Below are 23,469 nucleotides of genomic sequence, written 5' to 3'. Positions count from 1 at the left end.
ATTATATCAAAATAAAATTAGTAATTAAATTAGTATAACTAGGGCCTCCAAAAAATGGCTCGGGGGATCCATGATGTTCTTAAGTCAGCCACCTCGTTGGGCAATTTGCCTGTTGTGGCGTTGTATTTGTATTTGTATTTGTATTTAACTATTTTGTCTTCACAACATTCAAGAGTCCAACAATACACGAGAATTTCTGTTACATCAATTGGATTTTTTCTTCTTTAATGAGGAATTTGCCTCATCATTGAGGAAATTATATAATTTATGACAAAATATGTTGTCATATGTTCATATTTTACATAATTAATAACGCAAAACTATTTCTTTTTTAACGATAAATTAGTCGACATTTTGGTTCAAAATAGCGCATTAAAAATGTAAAAAAAATTCTAGCCAGGTTTTCGGGTAAAATACCCCACTACACGTCGTATAAATGTGAAAACCCCATAAAGGAGATATTCAAGAAGATCGTGTAAACGGTATCTACTGTATTCCTATAGTTCCACCTACATTGGTGATATGGAGCAAGTTTCAATTCAAAGGAAGAAAGGAAATCTAATCGAAAGATTACTCTATTCACCAAGATATCACAAAAGAAAGTATTTGCCCAAGTAAAGAATGGAGAAGGATTTGGTCTCGCTCAGGGCACGACTCCTTTAAAAATTGGGGAGAGCGCAATTGACTTATTTCTTATCATAAACGGTTCATCTTGGGCACAATCGAACTACACCCGATTGGACTCTTAAAGGTTTTGAGAAAGTAAAAACTCAACTCTGGGAAGAACATGTTGATGAAATATTCGTACGCACACAATGTCATGGAAACATAGGCGTACGCAGAATTTTCTCGGGGTGGGGGGGGGGGGGTACTACGTTTTTTCCTGCAAAATAACACTATAATCTCGGCTTGAGGGGGAGGTTAGAACCCAAACCCCCTTTGCGTACGCCAATGCGTGCAAGAGAAATAAAATTCTGTCTTCCAGTTGAGGTTGACACCAGTTGAGTACGTTTTCAATTTATTTCCAAAACTTGGGAGGATTATCAGCGTTCAACGAATTTCTCCATTTTAGAGCACGTAGTGATTCAACTGATCAAGCCATTTGAGAACAAGGGCAGAAATGTCACAACCGACAATTTTTTCACTACATTTAAGCTGTCCCAATTGCTGAAAGCAATAGATACGAGTTTGGTAGCGACGATAAAACTAAATCGAAGGGAATCTAACGCAATAACGGAAGTGAAACTGCAGTTCCATGAAACGCCTATACTGGAAAACAATGATGCAATACTAAAAATTTATCGAGGGAATAAGGATTGAAAAAAAATTATTACACATCACGCTTCATCTGAGTCGATATCGACATTATTAGTCACAAAAAGCTTCCAGAAACTATTTCATACTATAATTTGGTGTAGATGTAGTCGGTGAAATGGACAAGTAACTATTCAGTGAAGGTAACATCACGAAGGTGATGTTGGACAGCAAAACTATTTTTCGAATGGAGCAGAGGCGCCGACATGGAGAAAACATTGGGAAAGCTGAAAGTTGCTGGTCGTCCCGTATATACGGGACTCAAGCGCGCACACAGGAGAGGGAAGGTGAATTTCATTGTTTTTCCAAAAATTATTGGAGGGGGCTCAGTCCACAGGTGAAATGGACCAAGCCGCTAGGTTCTGGCACCTACGGAATGCAGTTTCATCAAAATCTTATGAAGAGCTGCGTTTCTCATTTGTAGTCTATGCACAAATGACATGTGCAGGGATTGATCATTTAACTGTTAATGAGTAATCAAAAAAAAGATACTGGTTCACCGTCATAATGATTTTATCATGATTTGGATTCAAGTTTAAGTTTTCAATTAATTTATGTAATTTATGAACATTTAATTATGAATTATGTTTAGGAGGGAGGCCGTGATCGCGGGGGGGGGGGGTTATGAAATAGCTATCCACAGGTTCACCAACAAAATTTACTATCCTTAAAGGGGCCATTCAACTATTATGAAAGCAGATTTTTAGCTATTTTTGAAATTTGTCGTGGGCTTATCAAGATATCTATTGATAATAATGAAATATCAGTACTCTACGTTACACGCGCTTGCATGGCTTTAGTGTAGAATTACACGCTGCGAAAATCATGATACCTCACTTTCAATCATTACGTTAAGTTTATTTATCTCTCCATCTAAATAACGTTACACGTGGAAACTCTCACTATCAATAATAAAAAAAAATATATGGTTTCGTTTACATAATTAATAATGAAATTTGGTCAACTCCCCCATCATCACCTTTCACTGGCGATCAGCCCTGGAGCAGAAGGTAACCCTGGAAGACATCATTAGGGTTTATCTTCAGTTTCCCAAGAGAGTGTGTTCACAGTTTCACACGCAATTTGACACCATCAGCCCAGATCACTCTCTGCTGGAAAACGTGGTCAGTACTAACTCTATATCGATTAAAACTCCCCGAATTGGTTGAGAGGGGCGCGGTAGCCCAGGTCGATAAGATACTCGCCTAAAGTACCAAAGGATGTTTAGAGGTGTCGCGAGTTTGATACCCGGTTCGTCCTTGTCAGAAAACTTACCTGACACAGGGGTTCAACAAAAACGGTGACTTGACAGCAGCAAAAAAGTGCTACCGCAGGGAGTCCCCCCATCGAGTGGTTAGCGCACCAACTCATTATGAGTATCAAAAACAAGCGTACTGTTCGGCAATTCATTGTAGGTCCTGGTCTTATTAGCGCTCGTGTGCAGAAAATGACCGCGGTACGACAAAAATGATCAAATGACCTAATTGGTACAGTATGATCGCCTGACAACCAATAAGGGCGCTCATTGGCTCATAGGCACGTTTTGAAAAACGTGACTTTTCTTATTGTCCGAAATGTGTCATCATGTTGCGCAATCCTGTTCGTATCTCAATACAAGCAAAATGCGTCGTAGAATTCCTGAGCGAGGGGAACAGAAACTCAAACGTGGTGCGTCCAATGTATCTGTGTGTATAAGCGTTTGGTTCGTAGTTTCGCTATGGAAGAGAGAGAGACAGGGAGACACAGCAATCATGACACCTTCTCCCCACCTTGTCAGCAAAAGTATCGGAAGAAATCACTATTATATATTATTATAATAAATTTCTGTTGATTTCAATGGTATCTGAAGTCTAATTAATGAAGGCGAATCAAAAAATTTTCTTTCAAGAAATTCATTGTGTTTCCCCCCCCCCCCATGTAAGCTTTTTGTACTCCCTCCAAAGGTCTATCCTCCGTGTGCCCCTGATTGGGGTTACCTTTCGATAATATACATATTGAGTCTCTGACCGCCACCGTCTGACACTGCAGTAGTGAGCTTTGCAAGGGAATCATTGTCCACATGATTGTAGACTGAACACACTATATTTTTAGCTTGTGTTTCAAGCATTGGCGTACGCAAGGGGGAACCCAACCCCCCCCCCAAGTCGAGATTATAGTGTTATTTTGGGGGAAAAAACGTAACTTCCCTTCCCCCCCCCCCCCGAGAAGAAGAAAAAAATTGAAACGCCCGAAAAAATTCTGCGTACGCCTATGGTTTCAAGTGTATTAATAAATGGTTTAAGCATTATTTAGAGGGGCATACATTGCTGTTGCTAGTTGGTACGAAGTTTCGAGCATTCGAAAATGATGAGGAAGCTCTCTTCTTCCTCATTATTCAATTTGGAACATAGTAATTCGTTTTTATTGATGCGGATTTGTCTGGTCGTGGCTCTAGCCAATAATTACCAACTTTTTTCCGAATGTAATTTGGACCCCACAACGCGCGTAGTCAAGTATTTTAAGGGAATAACAAATAAATACACCAAACTTTTCCCATGTATTGTAATATCCCACCCTCTCACTAATCAGTTGCAACCAGAGCATTTCATCACGCAAGAAAATTTTCATGACTATTAGTTTCTTTCTTGTCTCGTAAATCATCGCAGCTTATTTTCTGGTCCACATCATGCAGGAGCGTAGACGATACAGACAGGCCCGGGCATAGGAATTTTTCGTGGCCCGGTGCAAAAACAATTTTGCGACCCCTCCAAAAAAATTTAAGCAGTCACTCTTCGACTAATACTGTTCGAGTTACGAACATAAATTTAGAGAGGGGAAAAAATCGTTCAGGAAGAACGCATTTTTTTATTATTTCAGGAACGCATTGATAGTTGAGATCGTAATCAAAAGAGCCCGAAAGTTCAACAATAAAAATGGTCCAAATAGGCAGGCATAAAGGCATTTATAATTTATGGAATTAAGGAAATATAACTAAAAACTAAGGTATTGGGGGGGGGGGTCCAAAAACTTGCTGAAAAATAGCTTAAACTTAATCTGTGTGTGTGTGTGTGCGTCTCTCTCTCTCTCTCTCTCTCTCTCTCTCTACTGTTTCAATTAGAGTGTATAATAACTGCATTATTATCCAGGTAAAATTGAATTCAAGCCAAAAATAAAATATTGGAGGTCCCTCAGTTGTTCCGTTGTTCTATTCGAGACATACAGGGTGTTCTATTAAAGGACCGATAAACTCTGAGTGTTGTTAGCAGACATAAAGAGGAACAAAAATTTCGATGGAACAATGGTGTCGCAAACCACGTTAAGAGGGTGAAAATCGCAAAAAACGCACGCAGGTTTCGATGTCACGCTGGAACGACAAAAAGTACAATAATAACTACAAAAAGATTTATTATATTAATTATCACAAGAGTTGATGGAAAAGTGGCGGCCGCTAACGTCATTGCACAGTCTACAGCGACGTAAAAACGATTGCCGGACGCACTCGATACTTATTGAAACAGACAACTAACTACTGCACGTGCTTAGTACCGCAGTAGCGCTAATCTACGTCGTCCGCAGCGCGTGATCCTACCCCAGTGCATGCGTTTCGTGACGTTGCTTACGTCAGATAGGGTGAGTGAACCCCCGACCGAATTCAGCGATCAACTGACATCCACCTTTCGTCTCCTTTGCACTCAGAGCCTGCATGCATTTTTCGCGATTTTCACCCTCTCGACGTGGTTTGCGACACCATGTTTCATTGCAATTTTTGTTCCTCTTGATGCCTACCAACAACCCTATGACTTTATCGGTCCATTAACAGTACCCCCCCCCCCCCCCCTGTTGTATAAAGTGAAGCATGTGAAGAAGCAAAACATATTTCTAATTTTTTTCTGCTTTTGTTGCATGGGCTGCATTCACCTGAAAACGACTAACAACCATGACCCCCCCCCCCCAAAAGGGTGGGGCTGACAAAGCACCAGCAGGGTGGGGGCTCCCTGACGATTCTAACTTTTTTTCGTTCTTTCATGCAATTAATTCACTTCTTTGGGGCCTGTGAAAAGGCAAGGCCTCTGACAAGGAGGCCTGCCAAACATTTCAGCCTGGAGGTCATATGCCCCCCCATCCTGGAGCAGGGCCCCTAAGCTGAGGTCTCTGGGGGCTCCAAGCCAGACTTTTCACGGGACTTTCTGTAGTGAATACAGTCAATCCCGGTTATAACGTTCCCATTTAGAACGTTTTCTCGCTTAGTACGACTTATTTTCGTGGTCCCAACTTTAAGTATTTCTCATTAAGATTTCCCGTTTAAAGCGTTTTCCAGTTTTTTAAGACGGTTTTTTCGAACAATGTTATAGGCGGGATCCACTGCATATAGCATAAAAACAAAAAGTATGGTAATTGTCCCGAGCCCTGTCAGTCCCACATGCTAACATCATCCGGTCAGAGTAAAGTTGACTCATGGCAACACCAAGTACCCAATCTCTCAGATCATCATCTCGCCAAATTATTCGTGCTTAAATGGGGCTGGAATTGATGAGGGGACTTTCTGATGAAAATTAGTACTGAGAGTTGGAAATTTTTTTTAATAGGCATTTCTCTTCGTTTTCAATACTCAAAATATCCAATTACAATTTTTGCATATTATAGCCTCTGAAATGCACCAATAAATTTATAACTGTTAAAATAGGCATTTATGGGCAGAAAAATTTGATAAAAAAGGCATTTTTACAGAAAACCTTGAAAATAAACAAAAATAAAGCATTTAATACATTTACCTGAACTTCTGGGCTCTAGTAACCAAACACGATATATTGAAACGGCACGATATATTGAATTGCATTTAAATGAATTTGACAAAATTTATAAATGATTAATAATAATTGCAATTTTGTTTGAATGGAAATGTAAAACTTTTCAATGAGTATACTCATTATTAACAATTATAATTGTTCATATAAATTTATCAACACGTTATATAAATAATAATTGCATCCATATCATGTTTTTTACGGAAGATCATAGGATCTGTGAAATCCGTCAACAATTGAAAAAGAATCCATAGTTCAATTCAACTAAAAAAATGAGTTTTACAATCTTTTCCTTTTCGATAATTATAAATAACGCAAAAAATAGTTATATATATATAATTATTATATTTTTTTGAAGGATAAAATTTATTTCCGTATCGCAGGCGATAAATGTAAGTTTTTATTTAATATTATTTACCGTTATTTTTTGTTCTGGTTATATACAGGGCGATTATAAAAAAAACTATCCCGACATATGGGCCCCTAACTATCACACCATTCACAGAAACTGAATGAAATTTTGGCATAACGTATTTTGATGCATGCGCTCAAGAATGATATGGAAAACAACAGTGTCACTCTTACAGTTACGCTTGCAGTGAGAAAATTTCGAAAATATCAAATGGAACACCAAGTTTTTTGTATTGGAATGTGATCTCCATTGTGAAAAACCCTAAATATCGTTCGAACGGCAACTGTAGCATGAAAATCACCGGCGGTAGATAGGCTAAAAGTGAGGACAACCAATAAGGACAGAGAAGCAGCATAAAATAAAGCATTTTATTGTGTTTCACAAATTTTCCACATGACCTTGTGGAGGACTAATCAGGCTGGGATCTCAGCCGGAAAAACGGTGTAACGAATGAAACGAACATTAATGCTCTGGTGCGTGGCAAAGTCCTTTTTCCTTGCCTAGCTCCGGGCATTTTCGTGCTACAGTTGCCGTTCGAACGCTATTTAGTGTTTTTCAGTATGGAGATCGCATTCCAATACAAAAAACTTGGTGTTGCCATTTGATATTTTCGAAATTTTCTCACTGTAACCGTAACTGTAAGAGTGACACTGTTGTTTTCCATATCATTCTTGAGCGCATACATCAAAATACCTTATGCCAAAATTTCATTCAGTTTCTGTGAATGGTATGATAGTTAAGGGCTCATATCGGGATAGTTTTTTTATAATCACCCCGTATATATATACAGTGAAACCTGTATGAGACGGAAACCTGTCTTAAACGGAATCAAAATATAGTCTGTTCAATGATTAGTGCTTTTATTTGCACCTTTATAAAACGGAATATTATTTCAGTCTATTGACGTTCCTTTTCGTACAGGTTTCACTGTATTTATTTATTTTTTGCGTTACCTCATACGTGCATATAAATATATGTTTGTATTATTTTATTTATCAAAGTTAGGAACGTTATTTCACAAATAAAATGGGCAAATTTTCATTTTTTTCTTCACGCTTAGGCATTTAACAAGGTTAAATGCTTGTCTTTGTTTTTTTTTTGGTCAATCGGGTAGAAAATTGTTTTCCCCGTTGATTTCGGAGTATTTTTACGTGTATTTATAGCTTAACAGATGTAGAAATAGCATCCAAATAAATATAAGAAATAGGATGAATTTATTTCAAAGTTGTAACGTTAAAAGAGAAAACTTCGGGGGAGGATTGAGTTTTCATCCATGACAGTGACAAGGAGCCTAACAAAGCAAGCACCTTGAATTTTCACTTCGTGGCGAAATGAAATTGATTGCCTACCAAGCCGCAGTTGTCTGTACGGTGGAATAAGTCGATTGGACCAGGCAGTCCCTTCACTGCACATATGTTCTCGAAAGGTGTATTCATACGCATCCATCTCGGCCACTAGACTCCAGCCTCGTCTCAGTCTAGTTGCCTCTATTAGCCTTTCCGTTCACACCCATCAGGCGCCGACCGTCCAGTCTGATCACGTTTTGGCTTCTTTGCGAGGGCATATTTGACAAATCGGACGACCACCGGAGGGCTCTAATTTCCAAAGTTAAAGTAAAATTATTTTTTGAATTTTTTTCTCACTCCTATGCTACTCATTCCTACGCTCACTTGCTCACTGCCTTCTCATTCACTCATGACTTATGCTCACTAACCTGCTCGTTCCCTACTTCTCTGATAAAATTTTCACTGTTATGCTCATTTGCTCACTGTTATGCTCATTTGCTCACTGCTATTATCACCGGCTCATTCACTACTTTTGTGCTCACTCGCTCACTAACTTGCTCACTCACTACTTTTGCACTAACTTCACATTAATTCTGAATGTAGTGAATGAACACGTTAGTGAGCAAGTGAACATAGGAATGAGTAAACGGCAAATCAGCGAAAAACGGAATGAGTGAAAGACAAATCTGAGGGCAAGTGAGCACCGAAATGAGTGAATGAGCAAGTTAGTGAACAAGCGATAATAAAAGTGGTGATTGATCAAATAAGTGAGCAAGTAAGCACGGAAGCAGTGAATGAGCAACATAGTAAGTGAGCATAGGAATGAGTGAACGAGCAACATAGTAAGTGAGCATAGGAATGAGTGAACGAGCAACATAGTAAGTGAGCATAGGAATGAGTGAACGAGCAACATAGTAAGTGAGCATAGGAATGAGTGAATTAGAAATTAGTGAGCAAAGAGTGAATGAGTGTATGGCAAATCAAAGAGCAAGGAAACACTGAAGTTGGTGAATGAGAAAATCAGTGAGCAAGTGAGCATAGGAGTGGTGATTGATCTAATAAGGGAGCACAGAAATAGTGAATGAACAAATCAGTGAGCAAGTGAGTATAGGGAGGAGTGGATAGCAAGTGAAAATCAGTGAGCAAGTAAGCAAAGGAAGGGGTGAATGAGCAAATTAGTAAGCAAGTAAGCGTAGGAATGTGTGGATGAGATGATCCGTGAGCAAATGAGCATAAGAATGAGTGAATGAGCAAATGAGTGAAAAGGGAGGAGCATAGGATTGGTGATTGAGCAACTAAGTGAGCAAGTGAACGTAGTAATAAGTGAATGAGCATATCAGTGAGGGAGGTAGTGAGAATAGGAGTGCCTCTTGAGCAAAGAAGTGAACAAGTTAGTAAGCAACCGAGCATAAGAGTGAGTTAATGAGCAAATTAGTGAGCAAAGGGAGCATGTGAATGAGCGATTGAGAAAATCATTTGGCAAATTAATACTCACTGACTTGTTCATGATCGCGCTCATTAGCTAAGGTCGTTGAATTGCTTGTTGGTAAATTGCGTGGTAGTGACTGGAACCTGAATTGATGTGTATGAATATTCCTTAAGGCAAGAAAATATCAGTCACCCGCAGTGTAGTAGTTTTTTGGTGACTTGTTATATGTGGATGAGTTCCTTCCTGAATGTTTAGGTGAGTTTGTTTGATTTCCTCTTAGAATTCTTTGACAAATTTATATGTGAGAAAATTTCTTGGCCTTGGCATTCTCATTTTTTCATTTTCTGCATAGTTTGCTATTTCTCTCAGTTCATCGTATGGTGATTCTTCCATTTTATCGTGTAAGTTTCTGGTTAGTTTTTTTAAATGTGTAAATATTGATTCAATTTTTAGTTCGCTATGTAAGTCAGTTGTTCTGAAAAATTTTGGTGCTCCTGCAAATTTACGAAGTGTTTTGTTTTGAAATATTTGGAGTTTATATATGTTTTCTTTGGTTGCGAAGGCCCATGCCGGTGCTCCATATGTTAATATTGGTCTAACTATTTGTTTGTACATCAGTGTTTTATTTTTTAAGCTTAGAGCTGATCTTGGGTAGCAAAATCTCATTAGTTCATCTATGGCTACTTTGGCTTTTAGCATTTGTTTTTCCACATGTTTTCGAAAGTTCAACTTTGTATCTAGATTGATACCTAGATAGTTTGTTTCTGTTGAGGGGTTTATTGTTTGACCGTTTATTTCTATGTAGGTGTTTGTTGGAATTTTTCTATTTGTTAGCCATATTAAAACGCATTTTTCTATATTTAGTTTTGCTCTGTTTATGTCATTCCATTTTTCAATTAATTCTTGTAGATTGTCTATTGCTTTGGCTGCTTTTCTGTCTGAACTTATGACTATTACGTCATCTGCATATTTTCCTAGTATACCTTTTGGAACGATTGGGTAATCGTCCATGAATAGATTATGTATGGTTGGCCCAAGGTTAGATCCTTGGTTGATGCCTGCTCTTATCTTTCTTTTTATTGATACTGTGTTATTTATTTTGACTTGGTATGTTCTATGTGTTAGATATGTTCTCATGAATTTGATCATTCTTGTGGGGTATCCTCTTCTGATCATTTTATGTATTAATCAATCGTGCCATATTTTGTCAAAGGCTTTACTGTAATCTAGTAGTGCTGCTACGGCATAGTCCTTGTAACTTTTCATCTCTTGCAGATATTTGACAATTCTAACAAGTTGGTGTATAGTTCCATGACCTTCTTTGAATCCGAATTGCTCGTCTCTGCCTAGTAGATTGTCATTTGTGTATTTGTTTAGTCTAGCGTTTATTATTTTTTCAAAGACTTTTGATAAATGTGGTAGTAGTGCTATTGGGCGGTAACCTGTTGTAAACATTGGCGGTTTATTCGGTTTTGGAATCATTTTTATTATTGCATTTTTCCAGATTTTGGGGAAATATGATAATATTAGTAGTAGATTGATTAGGTTAACAAGTGATGTGATCATGTCAGGTGTTAATAGTTTTATTGCTTTTGATGTTATACCGTCGTTACCCGTACTTTTTATGGCTTTAGTTTTTTTAATATTTGTTGTATTTCTTCACTGTTTGTCGGTGTCATTATATTTACCTCGTCTGTCATTTCGGCTTGTAGGAATTGTTCAACTTCTCTTTTTATTTGTTGTGTTCTGCTGTGTGGTGTGGTGTGGTAGGGTTTGGTTTAAATTGTTCTTCTAAGTCTAATGAGAACTCTTCTGCTATTTCCTCATCTTCATATATTAGCCCGTTGTTTCTACTGTGTATAACTGGTATTCCTATTCTTTTTTTTACTTTTCATTCTTCTTTGTATTTCGTAGAGCGAGCCATTTTCAGGCTTGGCGTCCATGATCCATTCAGCGAATCTTATATTTTGAAATTTTTTTATCTCTTCTCTTGTTTCCCTGAACTTTTGGTCATACAGTATTTTATATCTTGGTTCTCTTGTGTTTTGCCATCTTTTTCTGAGTCTGTTTTTTTCTCGTATCATTTCTCTAAGCCATTGTGGTAATTTTAAAGGGTGTAGGTCTCGTGCTTTGGTTGTTGTGGACTGATTTAGTGCTGTTTGTATTTGTTCTGTAATTTGTTGTGTGATGTTCTCAGCTTCTTGTTCGTTGTTTTGTTCTGTGTGGATTATACTATATTCTCCAAGTTTGGTTTGGTATAGTTCCCAGTTGATGATTTTTAATGGTTCTATTATTTTCTCTCTATACATGTCTAGTTCTATTTCGATTGGTAAGTGGTCTGAGTTGAGTTCATTTAGTACTGTGGGGGTTATCATTGTATGTATTCCTTTTACAAGAGTAATATCTAGTACATCTGGTCTGTGATATGTGTTGCGTGGGTGGTGTGTTGGTGTTCTTGTTCCTATTACTTGAATGTTTTTTCTATCGCAGAAGTCCTTTAGTTCTTTCCCTTTGCGAGTGCTAGTGTGTGAGTGCCATTGTGTGTGTTTTGAGTTAAGGTCTGCCATTAGTATGCATGGTGTGTTGCATTGAAAGATGTCTTGTAGTGCGTTAAAATCGTGTTCGTTATTTGGTGGTTTGTAGGCAACCGCTATTCTTAATTTAATTGATCTATTGAATGAGACATCTATGGCTATGTGTTCTAAGTTGATTGATTCTTGTATCTGGGGTATATTATATCTTAGATGATTTTTAATGTATATGGCTACTCCTCCTTTTCTCCCAGTGGTTCTGTCTTTTCTTATGCATGTGTAATTTGCTATTTTCGCTGTTTTACCTGGCTTGAGAAAAGTTTCGCTTATTAATACGACATCCGTTTTCCTGTCTACTAATAGTTCTCTTAATTCTGGAAGGTCCTCTGTTAATCCGTCGGCGTTCCAGTGTAGTATTGTTATTGGTTTTGGTAATTGTTCCATTATTTATGAATATGAGTGTAATGTATTTTTTTTTTATTATTATTATTTATTTATTTATTCGTTATTAATTCTTTTATTATTATATTATTGGTTGTTATCAAGGAGGCTTATTATTTTTATAAGTGCTTGTTGTATGTGGTCTATCTTTTCTTCTAGTGCTTTATTTGTCTTTAGATGTAGTAGGCAGGTTCCTGCCAGCTTTGTTATTTCTTGTTTTTCATTTCTGTTTAGTTGCCCGTTGTTGTGGTTATTTTCGTTGTGTTGTATATTTGATTGTCCTTCTGCAGCTGTTTTGTCAGTTTGTGTGTTTGTTTCTATTATGCCTAGCATGTTTGTGTCCATGTTCTGTCCATTGTTTATAGTGGTTTGATAGTTGCTATTGTAATTATTTGTGTTGGGGTATCTATTTTGTGTTCTTTTGTATGCCACTTTGCTTTTGTTTCTGGGGTTTTCTGGACATCCGGCCCAGCTAGCGATGTAGTTTCCTTTGCATAAGACGCAAGTTGGTGGCCCTTCTGACCTGTTACGCGTGCACATATATGTCCAATGTTGTTTTGCGCATTTCATACACCTTTCAGTATTGAAACAATTTTTTTGTCCATGAAAAAACCGTTGACATTTATAACATTGAATTATTCTTCCTCTTCTTTTGTAAGTTTCCACTGTAATTCTTATGTTCATGAGATTGTCAATCTCGAAAATTTTATTTGTACCTTCTGTTTTTGGGGTTTCTACTATAAACATTGGTAGTGGTTTTTTTGAATTATAGCTTGTCATTGGGCTTATGTTCACTACTTCAATGTCCTTGTCTTCTAGACAGTTTTTAATGTTTTCGGGTTGACATGATGCGTGTAAGTTTCGGATGACTACTTTAATGGTATCTCTTGGATTAATGTTATATGTATAGTATTCTATATTATTTTCTTTTAGGTACCTTGTTACCGAAACATAGTCTTCCATACTGTTTAGTTGTATTTTAAAGTTCTCATTTAGATTTTGGCCTGAGAATTCTTGCTCGCATATTTGTTCCAGTTTTTCATTTAGTTTTGGCCAGTTTTGAATGTTAGTTAGAATTAGTGGCGGAAGACTTGTGTAACGACTGAGTTTATTTATTGTTTTCTTTTTGATTACTGTGTTGTATTTTTTGCTATTGTTATCTTTTGTATCATCGTTGCTTTCAGCCTCGCTTGAAATAATTAAGTCTTGTTCAAGTTGTTCCGTATCTTGAATTTGTCTTGTATGATTTTTACTTTGTTGTTTTTTTTTGTTTTTATCGTTTTCTCGGTATGGAGTTGCTACATAACTGGTTGATGGTTTTGGGTTAATTAATTCATCATTATTGTTCGCATCAAGATTATATGGAGTATCATAACCTGCTTCATCAGCGCTCGTTTCACTTGGGCTAACTGCAGTTTTTTCTTTTATTGAGTTTTTTAGCTCTTGCTGTAGAGCGTTTTGCTTGGGAGTTTTATTTTTACTTTTTTTGTTGAAGGTGTTGGCGTGTGTGCAGTATGTTTTGAACAATTTTAGTCCGAGTTGAATCATTTCATTTTTTTCTACCTCGGGGGCTACATCAAAGTGCATTTCTGCATATTTTTGGTATAGTTTAGTAAAAATTTGGTGGACAGGGCACTCGGGTGACTCTGCCTTACTTCGTTCTGCTACATATTTTTCTGCGTCCATGATTGCAGCTTCTAGGCTGTCCCAGAACCTTTCCTTTCCATTTTTGGATCCTTCGTTTAGAAAGTCTGCTATGTTTTGGGCATTTTGCCAAATCAGTCTTGTGACCTTAAGAATCTTATTGGGTCCTAGAATACATTTTAGTTCCTTGGATGCCATGTCTAATTACCCCCAAAAAGACGAGAAGTCATGCAATGAAATGGTAAACTTACCACCGGTATCCTGAATCACTTTAGGTTCCCAACTTGATGGCACTGACAATAATTAATTTTTCTTTTTTCGCGATTTAGCGACAATTGCGCGTGAAAGATGGGTAAAAACCTTTTAGTGACCGGCCGTACTGGTGAAGTTGCTTTGTATTCCTCAGACAGGCTTAGTGCATTGAGCCGATTTTCGAACTTTGTTTCTTTTCCAATTTATCGGAGTGACCGTTAGTGACAAGGAGGGCGTGCTTTCCCTCCTACTACTGCCTTCTTAAAACATCCGATCTCATTTTTTTCGAGAAAACCGTTGGGTTGCCGATTATCCACTCAGAGCTGGAGTGCTATTCGAGCAACACCTGATCGAAATATTACTCATACACTCTTACCTTATCGAAATATCAACCAACAATATTATTAAAAAAAGACACCAGTGAATAAGGCGAATACACGAAACACAAAAAAATTGTATTTCCATGTATTTGCCTTATTCGTTGGTGTCTTCCTAATATTCTTGGGCAATGTTGATCAAATCTTCCATAACAGTGCAATCATAACACATCATCATGGTATAACAGTAGGTTATAAAGTCCTCCAACAGATGGCAGTAATTCGATATTTCTCTATTTTCGGAGCACACTCGCCATCTATTGCCATATACTCAAACTTTTAATGCTTGACACCCTTATGACTAAAATATTTATAGGCGACCCTGACCAACGCCAACAAGAAGAAAACAGTGGCGTAACCGCGCCAGCGAGAAAAGGAAACGCCCCTTCTAGCGAGAGGAGAAAAACCGAGCCACGCTCGGCGAAAGGGAAAGAAAAGGAGCTCAGGGAGAGGAGAGAGGAAGGATTAGAGGAGGAAGAAGAAATAACTGATATCATAACCCCCTGCGAGCACCAAAGCTGCATTAAGAGAGAGAACTTACAAGCGGCTTTGTGCGAGCACGAAAGAGAGAACTCCTCCTTCCTTCCACCTCAGTGTCGCCGCGAGGGAAGAGAGCTGCAAGGCTCTGTATTGTGATTCGTTCCCTGGCTGGGTGACTCGTGACGTCACCCAGCCAGGGAACGAATCACAATACAGCCAGGCAGCAGCAAAGCTGCATTAAGAGTAGTAGAGATTAACTTACAAGCGGCTTTGGGCAGCAGCGACTCGGAAAGACGTTGTAGCAACCGTTGCTAAAGTAAACAACAATAGTATTAGATGGGCGGGGCGCGCACAAAGCGAAACTGCTGTAGTTACCGACTCTGACGATTTTCCCTTAGCTTAGGGGAACTAATGACGACGGTATCTGACTGCCTTTTAAAAATAGCCCTAGCCAAATCCAAGGCAAAGAAGATCAACATCTTCTTCAATATTTTTATGAAAGAAATCCAAATAATTTTATTTAATGGTCATTAGCAACATAACAACGATTAAAAATTTGAAGATAATGGCTTGGAATGCCAGAAGCATACTTGGTGATATGGTTGAGCTTCGAGAAACCATTGAAAAATATAACATTGACGTTCTACTTATCAATGAAACGTGGCTTAAACCAAAACACAGCGTTAAAAAACCGAATTATGATATAATTCTTTTTATTTCCTTTTTTTTTCTTTAATTTCCTTTAAATTTTATTTCCTTTTTCTGAGTTTGTTCAGATTACAATAATATTTTATTGTCTTACGGACTAGAACATGTTATAACCAATGCCACTAGAAAATCATCAGCTTTGGACCATACTTTCATTAGAACAAAGAAACAAATATCTACAGTGGGCAGTATAAACTCTGATATATCTGATACAACAGATCATCATCCGATCTTTATTTATGTTGATAATTTTAATAATAATATTGACAGCCGTAAAGATATCTACACTCGTTATGATCATAGCAAACTAAATTTATTATCATCTGATCCACCTTGGGTCTCCGATATATTGCCATGCAATGATCCTAACACTGCTTATCAAATCTTTTCTAAAAATTTTGAGAATATATTGAAAGAAGCAGAAATAAAAAAAGTTAGACAACAGGCTGTTGTCGACGGTTCCATCTTCAAGGATCATGACTGCTGACAATAATATTCCATCATTAATGTTTTTTTTTTTTTTTGACGGTGGCTTCATCTTCATCGAACTCTGTAAACAGAATTTCTTGGCCATTGAAGAAGGTAACTAAGCCGTGAAGCTGTCAGTATAGAAATCGATTCCACAGCCACAGAGCTACGACCGCAGTGCCAACACCTTCTAAAGCAGAGAAGGTGATGGCAATGCTTGATGTTCGTGTCCGATATCGAGCTCGCGAGTTCCAATTAAAAACCTATACAAATCGTATTGAAAAATTGAAATACTCATTGCACGCAGTCGTATGTCAAAGTTGCCGTAAGGGTGCTCTTTTTTATGGCTACGAACAAGGATCACGAATAAAAAAAGGTTGAACTCTGATATAGAGTGTATATTTCAAAAATATAAAAAAATGTGTGATAATAATTGATAATTACATTCATAATTATCAATAGAAAAAAAATGGCATTTTAGTAAAAATACGAGAAATATATGGTCACCCTACATACTACTCTCCGTCTTAAGTAAGGATCATTTGGTTAAAAGATGGGTACCTGAAAAAGAAAGAGGGGCCAAAGAGATTTCAAACTCTACTCGGCACCCAACTTCAAAATTCCCAACCAACCTCCCGAACTCTTCAAGGAACTCTATTACGTCTGTCGCTTTTATACCTCTCAACAATGGCATCATCATACAGACAGTCATTCTTACTCTCTTGAGAAACAAACAAATGCTGATTATTTGAAATTTTATTCTTTTTCATTTGCCAACAAAAGAGGCAGCAGCGACAGAAAACACTGAAATTCGATTCCTAACTCTCGCTTGAGGAGGCGTTGGCAATGACCATTGGCCTACATGAATAGGGTCGAAGATAGTGGAAACATTTCGTTCAAATTTGAGGACCTCCCTTCCCCTAAATCAGCGATTCTCAACCGGTGCTCCGCGGAGCCCTTGGGGCTCCATGTACACTTCCCAGGGGCCACTCGAGAATAATAATATAAATCAATAAATATGATAAACAAACAAAAAAAAAGGGCCTAAAAGGTACCGCCATATAAATAATATACTAAAAAGGGCTCCTCCAGTCAAGCAGGCCTTCGCCATGGAAATTATCCACTAACAAGGGCTCCTCCAGTCAAGCAGGCCTTCGCCATGGAAATTATCCACTAACAAGGACTTCGCAAGTCAGAAAAGAGAACCGCTGCTCTAGCCAAACCTGAGTTACTGTCCACCCAATTTTAAGCACTAACCACCGAATTCAGAATAATATTCTTGTACAGGGCAATACCCACCCCCCCCTTCCTTCCACCACTGCTCCTTCCACCACTTCGTTCAAAGAACCTGGGGCTGTACTATCTCTTTATGCTTATCAGTAATCCGATCCGTATCCGCGCGGATTATGACAATATAAGCATGAAAGGGAAATTTCCGTACTAGCGCCATTCTCCCTCCGAAAACAAGCATCGTATTTCTCCGAATATTCGGATGACGATAAGGATAGGGCAGACCCACTTCTTAAGCATCGGATGATCGTATTTTCTACTCGCCATTACGAGTAGAAAATACGAAATATGAAAAATTTATTTGTTGGACTTGGAAATTCACATTACGAGATGACTTAAGTGGCGTTTTTCCTTGAAAGAAAACAATGCAATTTCGTCGGCTTCCATCCAATCAATTGGATTCAATTAGAAATCCAAGCGTAGTATACAGTGAAACCTCGCTATAACGGTACTCGATATAACGATAATTCCCTCTACAGCTATATTTTTTCGCGAGATTTTTTTTCACGGTATATTTCTCGATGGTGTAACTATATTATCATAAAATTATATATATATATATATATATATATATATATATATATATATATATATATATATAGTTAATGAAGCAAAGCAATAATCACCCACGTCCATCAAAATACAGTATGTGAATGGCATAGAGAGAGAGAGAGAGGAGCCAGGTGAGTGAGTGACCACGAGAATGTTGCCGCGTTGGCGTATTTTTTGTGAAAATTATGGTCATTTAGTGCTGTAGTGGTGGATTGGTAAGATACGGGATTAGAAATGGGAAGAGTTCAGGGTACACGAGTTCAAACCCACCCATCTCCAGAAAATTACTTTTAGGGGGAGTTTTACTTAGCGAAATGTCTACAAAGACCATATTATAATGAGCAAAATTGATGACATTCATTTTCCTAAATGCGGAGCCCGCACTTAGGTTTTGACACATGCGGACGACGCGTCGTCCGGACCCGCATGAACACTTCGAAGATGCGGGTGAATTTCGGCTCGTCTGAAAGGTTCAGTATATACCAATTGTTAAAACTTCTTCCGGACCCGCGTCCGCTCCGTGTGAAAGGGGCCTTTACTGGTGGACGAAATAAACCACCAGTTAACGTGTAGAAAAAAGGCTCGATTTGGTCACGAAAGGAGCGCTAAGTGACTTCTTATGTATTATGTCTTAGTGCGAATGGTTACCGGTAAAGTATATCGCATGAAATCAAAAGAAAAATAGAAATAATATTATACAAGCGTCTGTCATTCAATTCAGTCAGTTTTGTTTATTTATAGCCAAGTAAATAACAAAAAAATAAACTAATTTTGGTAAGTTTATTTCGATTTAAAAATTCCAGAAATAAAAAGGAAAATAGTTTTAATTCGATCTTTCTCACGTTACAGAAAGTAATAGAAATTCAACTAAAATAATTAAAAAAACTCGAATCTCGTAATAAAACTCCATGACAACCAGAAAGAAGTTTATACGCGAAACTAAAATGTCGGTTGTCTAAGTATTGCTAGAAATTTCTCTCTCTCTCACAGATTTTTTACTTCTGGTATGAGCCCTAATATTATGCCGAGTGAAATATAATCCGTCGTGAATGACCTCGAGTGAATCCTCTTGTGGATCTCCAAAGAAGATGCATAGGAGAAATTTTGATCGCAAATGTCACACTGAAAGAGCTTCTCGTCCGTGTGAATCTCCTTGTGGCTGATCAGTGTTGAACTAACTGTGGATATTTTGGTGCGAATGTCACTTTCATGGAGTTTTTCAACATTGTGAATAGATCTATGAGTGTTCAAGCTCCCTTGCTGAGAAAAGGTTTTGTTGAAAACTTCATATCTGTAGGGTTTTTCACCTGTGTGAATTATTTTGTGATTGTTCAGACCGCTCTTTCGTGCAAATGATTTATCGCAAAATTCACATTCGTAGGGTTTTTCACCTGTGTGAATCCTTCTGTGATTGGTCAGGGTACTACTGTGTGCGAATGTTTTTGTGCAAAATTCACATCCGTAGGGTTTTTCACCTATGTGAATCCTTCTGTGGCTTCTCAAGGTACTTTTATCTAAAAAGTTTTTTGTGCAAAATTCACATAAGTAGGGTTTTTCACCGGTGTGAATTCGTGTGTGAACGGTCAAGCTACTCTTAAGTGAAAATGTTTTCTTGCAGAATTCACATCCGTAGGGTTTTTCACCTGTATGAATCCTTTTGTGATTGATCAGGGTACTATTCTGTGAGAATGTATTCGAGCAAAATTCACATTCGTAGGGTTTTTTACCTGTGTGAATCCTTTTGTGGCGTCTTAAGGCACTGTTATCTGAAAACGTTTTCCTGCAAAATTCACATCCATAGGGTTTTTCACCAGTGTGAACTCTTCTATGTCTGTTCAAGTTAATCTTCAGTGAAAATGATTTATCGCAAAATTCACATCCATAGGGTTTTTCACCAGTGTGAACTCTTCTATGTCTGTTCAAGTTAGTCTTCAGTGAAAATGATTTATCGCAAAAATCACATCCATATGGTTTTTCACCAGTATGAACTCTTCTGTGAACGATCAACGCACTCTTACGTGAAAAGAGTTTGTTGCAAAAATTGCATCCGTATTGTTCTCCACCCGTGTGGACATTTCTGTGATGGTAAAGGTTTGATCTATCTGCAAACCTTTTACGGCAAACGTTACATTCAAATGGACTTTTCCCAGTGTGGACTCTCAAATGCTGTTTTAGGCAATACATGTAACAAAAAGCTTCCATCGTGTAGAGTTTCCCGGTCAGTTTTCGTTGCGGGTGAATAGTGAATTCCAGTTTAAAGACTCAATATTATCAATCATGAAATTTTCTAACCGTCTTCACCTTGTAAACGAAACACCTACGGAAATGAAAAAAAAAAAATTATAATCAAAGGATATTCAATATTTTTTTATCTGTAGACACCCTAAATGCTTTTCCCTTTTCTTCTGCAAACTTGAAAATTAAGGCGAAAAAACTAAAATTAATCGAGATAAGGAAATTTTGCTGTTCCCTCATATGACAAATATATTCATTACTTTCTATTTTGCATCACACACTCTGCATCATGACACTCCTGTATCAATATACAGTATATATATGTGTAGATACAAGTAGACTTCAACTCTTTACCTACCAGAGGGGTGAAAATCTATGGACCCTAGGATTTCGGAGAGCAGCTTCGAGACAAATTCCTTACCCCCGTATTTATTTCTTCTATTCTTCTACTCCACATTGTAGAACCTTTCTCGACAATGACCGGATTACTGGTAGAAAGCAAAGTATTTAAACGCCGCCGCCTCCGATCGAACAAAATGACCGGGTATGGAAAGAAGATTCGTCTGTTTTCACACCGTAAATTTCCTGTGATGCAAAGTTTTGGCTACTTATGCTATTTGCCATCACCAACTTCGCCAAATGTCCTCATCAACGGCATTTTGTGACAGCAGAAATCGGATTAAACTTATTAATCGATAAAATTTTACGAATCTGAATGACAAAATATTCTACGACCTACTACTGTTTTAAACAGAATATGTATGAAGACAAGATGACGAAAACGAAAGAAATGTAAAGCTTAAAAATAATCCCTAAACTGATAACATTACAGGTTTGTGTGGACATTATCTATTCAAGAAGATTGCAGATAACTAGTGACATGTCTGTTAGTAGAAAAGGCAGAGTTTAGACTATTTAAAACACCCCACAATTATTTTATCCTTATTTATCGCACAATGGAGCTCAATACCAGACGCACTGGTGGTAAAAAAAAGGTGTCCTGGGAAATACACAAGAATAAAGGGAGGTTTTCTCTAATTCAAGGCCTTTGCATTTCCCAGCAAAGTACTTATAAAGATCTTTAAATTACACGTCACTTGGGGTCGGCTAATTTTTGAGTGCGAGAAGCCCCAAACCTCTATCCTTCACAATTAACTCAAAACTTATTCACGAGCAAAAAGTTTTTTTTCTTTTTTTTTTGCAAGTAAACTATGCTGTATTATTCTTTTCTTAGTATCACTAAAGAGCCACGTGTACGTACCCACAGAGCCGTAGTTTCCCATCCCCCTATCTTTTAATCGATAAAAAAAAAATCCTCTTTTTTGAAAAGAATTTTAAATGCCGTGTTTTCAGATAAGTAAGGACCTCCCAAAATCTAGTCACAGTAGGAAATCATTCAAATCACGTTGAAGCCGAATCTTTTCACCATAAGCCTTTCTATTTCCAAGAAGTCTTTCTTTTGCAGAGTCCTGCCCAGGGGTGAGTATTTTCCTTAATCCAGCCCTGCTGGTTTTTATAAAAACAGAATGAGAGCTAAAAATGAAAAGAGATGTCCAAACACACCAAAAAGCAACAGGATAACAAACCTATGTGAGAGCCACAACCCAAATTCTGATATTGTTATAAGCATATATGTACTGAGACAGGCCAGGCCAATTTTTCTTGGAACTCGCCTGTATAAAAGCTCTTACTTATCTTCTCATACATCTATCGTCCACTTTGTGATAGTGAATTCTTCAAGCTTCTCAACCTCTTTGTCAAGTGGATCAGAGGCTGAAAATGTTGGAGACAAGGAGTGGTGTTTATCAAAAGCTATTCTTGTTTTCTTAGCACTAATTTTGAGCCGCCATCAGGGCAGTGTTTCTCAAAGTGTGCGTTGTTGCTCCTAGGGGTGTTGCCAACCTTTTGTGAGGCGCGTCACGACGAGCTGGAAATACTGATGTGTATGTGTGTGTGCCTATTTATGCTTTGAAGTGGTTCTTTTATGGATGCACAAATCTATTTTGAGACACACAAATGAACTATGAACAGGGCAAGGGAGGCACGAGCATGACCAAAGCCTCCTAGAAGTACCTAGTAGGCTTTGGCATGACCCCCACAATGGTAGAGCCCTGGCGTCCGGGGTGATTCTTAATTTTTTTTTTCACGCATAAATTCATCATAAGAAGGCCCGTGAAAGTCTGTGCTGCGGGCCTGCAAGAGTTCCTAGCCATCCTGCTCCAGGATGAGGGGGGGGGGCATGGTCACGAGTGACAAAAGTTTAAGAACCACTGCAGTTGGGTGTGGAATATAGAATTCGAACTAAATCCACAAAAATAAAAATCTCAGTTTTACCGACATTTAATTACTTTTTTGACGGATACTTCTTATTTTCTTTGTGTTTTTCTAGCAAAACATACGCACACCAACAGCTAGAAAAAATATGAAAAGATCAAACTTCGGTAATCTTAGTTCTAGAAATCATTTGAAATTGTACGTAAGTTAATTAACAACGAGCATTATTTTGAATTTTGTATCGTCGATAAAATTCATCACAGTAAATAACTATGTAAATTTCATTCTCACAAGGTCTACTTGATAATGCGTTCAGTCGAAGAGACAACACCGGAAAATCACACTTACGGTGGAAGTTGTACTGGCTCATTAGTCACGGAGAGACACGTGTTAACGGCTGCTCACTGTGTATTTTCGTAAGTATATAAATTAAATACAAGCGTGATTCATTTTCAGACATGTGAGCTGAAAGTTCTGAACCTCCACCCTTGATGAAACCGAATAAGTCAGCGTTTCTGAAACTATGGACCATCTCAAGGTCCGTGACGACGGCACAGGTGATTCGCACATTCAATTACAATTAAATGTGTGAATACTCCGAGTCTGTTGTCACAGACATTACAATAGCTAATAACAATGATCTTCAATCTATGACCCGCGGGTTAAATGTGGCTCTCGGAGCTTTTTGAAGTGGCCCGCCGATAATTTTCGGAAAATAGCTAATTTACAGAGAAAAACGAATAAATGAAAACGAAAAATATTAGTTAAATAGAATTATTATTATTATTATAGTTATTTCCAATTGAATCTGTACTGCTGCATATAGAACTATGAAATACTTTCCTGATTCAATACTAATGGTGTGCGCATCAAATGGGTCGTCGTAATGAATTCAGGAGACACGGGGCCACACTTAAGCCTATGATTTCATACATACATTATTTGAAGAGGCGAAATCCAGTATCCTGAATCCTCGCATAATTACGTGATTA

General features: G+C 37.8%; 2 protein-coding genes across 3 annotated transcripts in view; one reads left to right on the top strand and one right to left on the bottom strand.

The window, feature by feature from the left end:
• The window catches only part of LOC149065111 (uncharacterized), a 55,472-nt gene extending 32,450 nt beyond the window's left edge, over window positions 1-23,022 (top strand). For both annotated transcript variants that reach the window (XR_016195681.1, XR_016195682.1), the window contains exon 4: window positions 22,772-23,022. The gene's annotated coding sequence lies outside the window, so the exon portion shown is untranslated. The remainder of the gene's footprint in view (window positions 1-22,771) is intronic.
• LOC149065112 (uncharacterized) lies at window positions 18,953-20,170 on the bottom strand. The gene has a single exon (XM_089254267.1). The coding sequence runs from the start codon at window positions 20,168-20,170 to the stop codon at window positions 18,953-18,955; it is 1,218 nt and encodes a 405-aa protein (XP_089110393.1).
• Window positions 23,023-23,469: the final 447 nt, after the last annotated feature.

This window comes from Pholcus phalangioides, unplaced genomic scaffold (assembly GCF_987345545.1).
Source record: "Pholcus phalangioides strain wild (caught in Gottingen) unplaced genomic scaffold, Ppha-v1.0 ptg000041l_1, whole genome shotgun sequence".
NCBI classification, from domain to species: domain Eukaryota; kingdom Metazoa; phylum Arthropoda; class Arachnida; order Araneae; family Pholcidae; genus Pholcus; species Pholcus phalangioides.
This window is presented reverse-complemented; position numbering and strand designations above follow the sequence as displayed.

What these genes read in the sequence shown, in the direction of transcription:
- LOC149065112 (XM_089254267.1), bottom strand. Translation starts at nt 20,170, where the DNA reads ATGGAAGCTTTTTGTTACATGTATTGCCTAAAACAGCATTTGAGAGTC.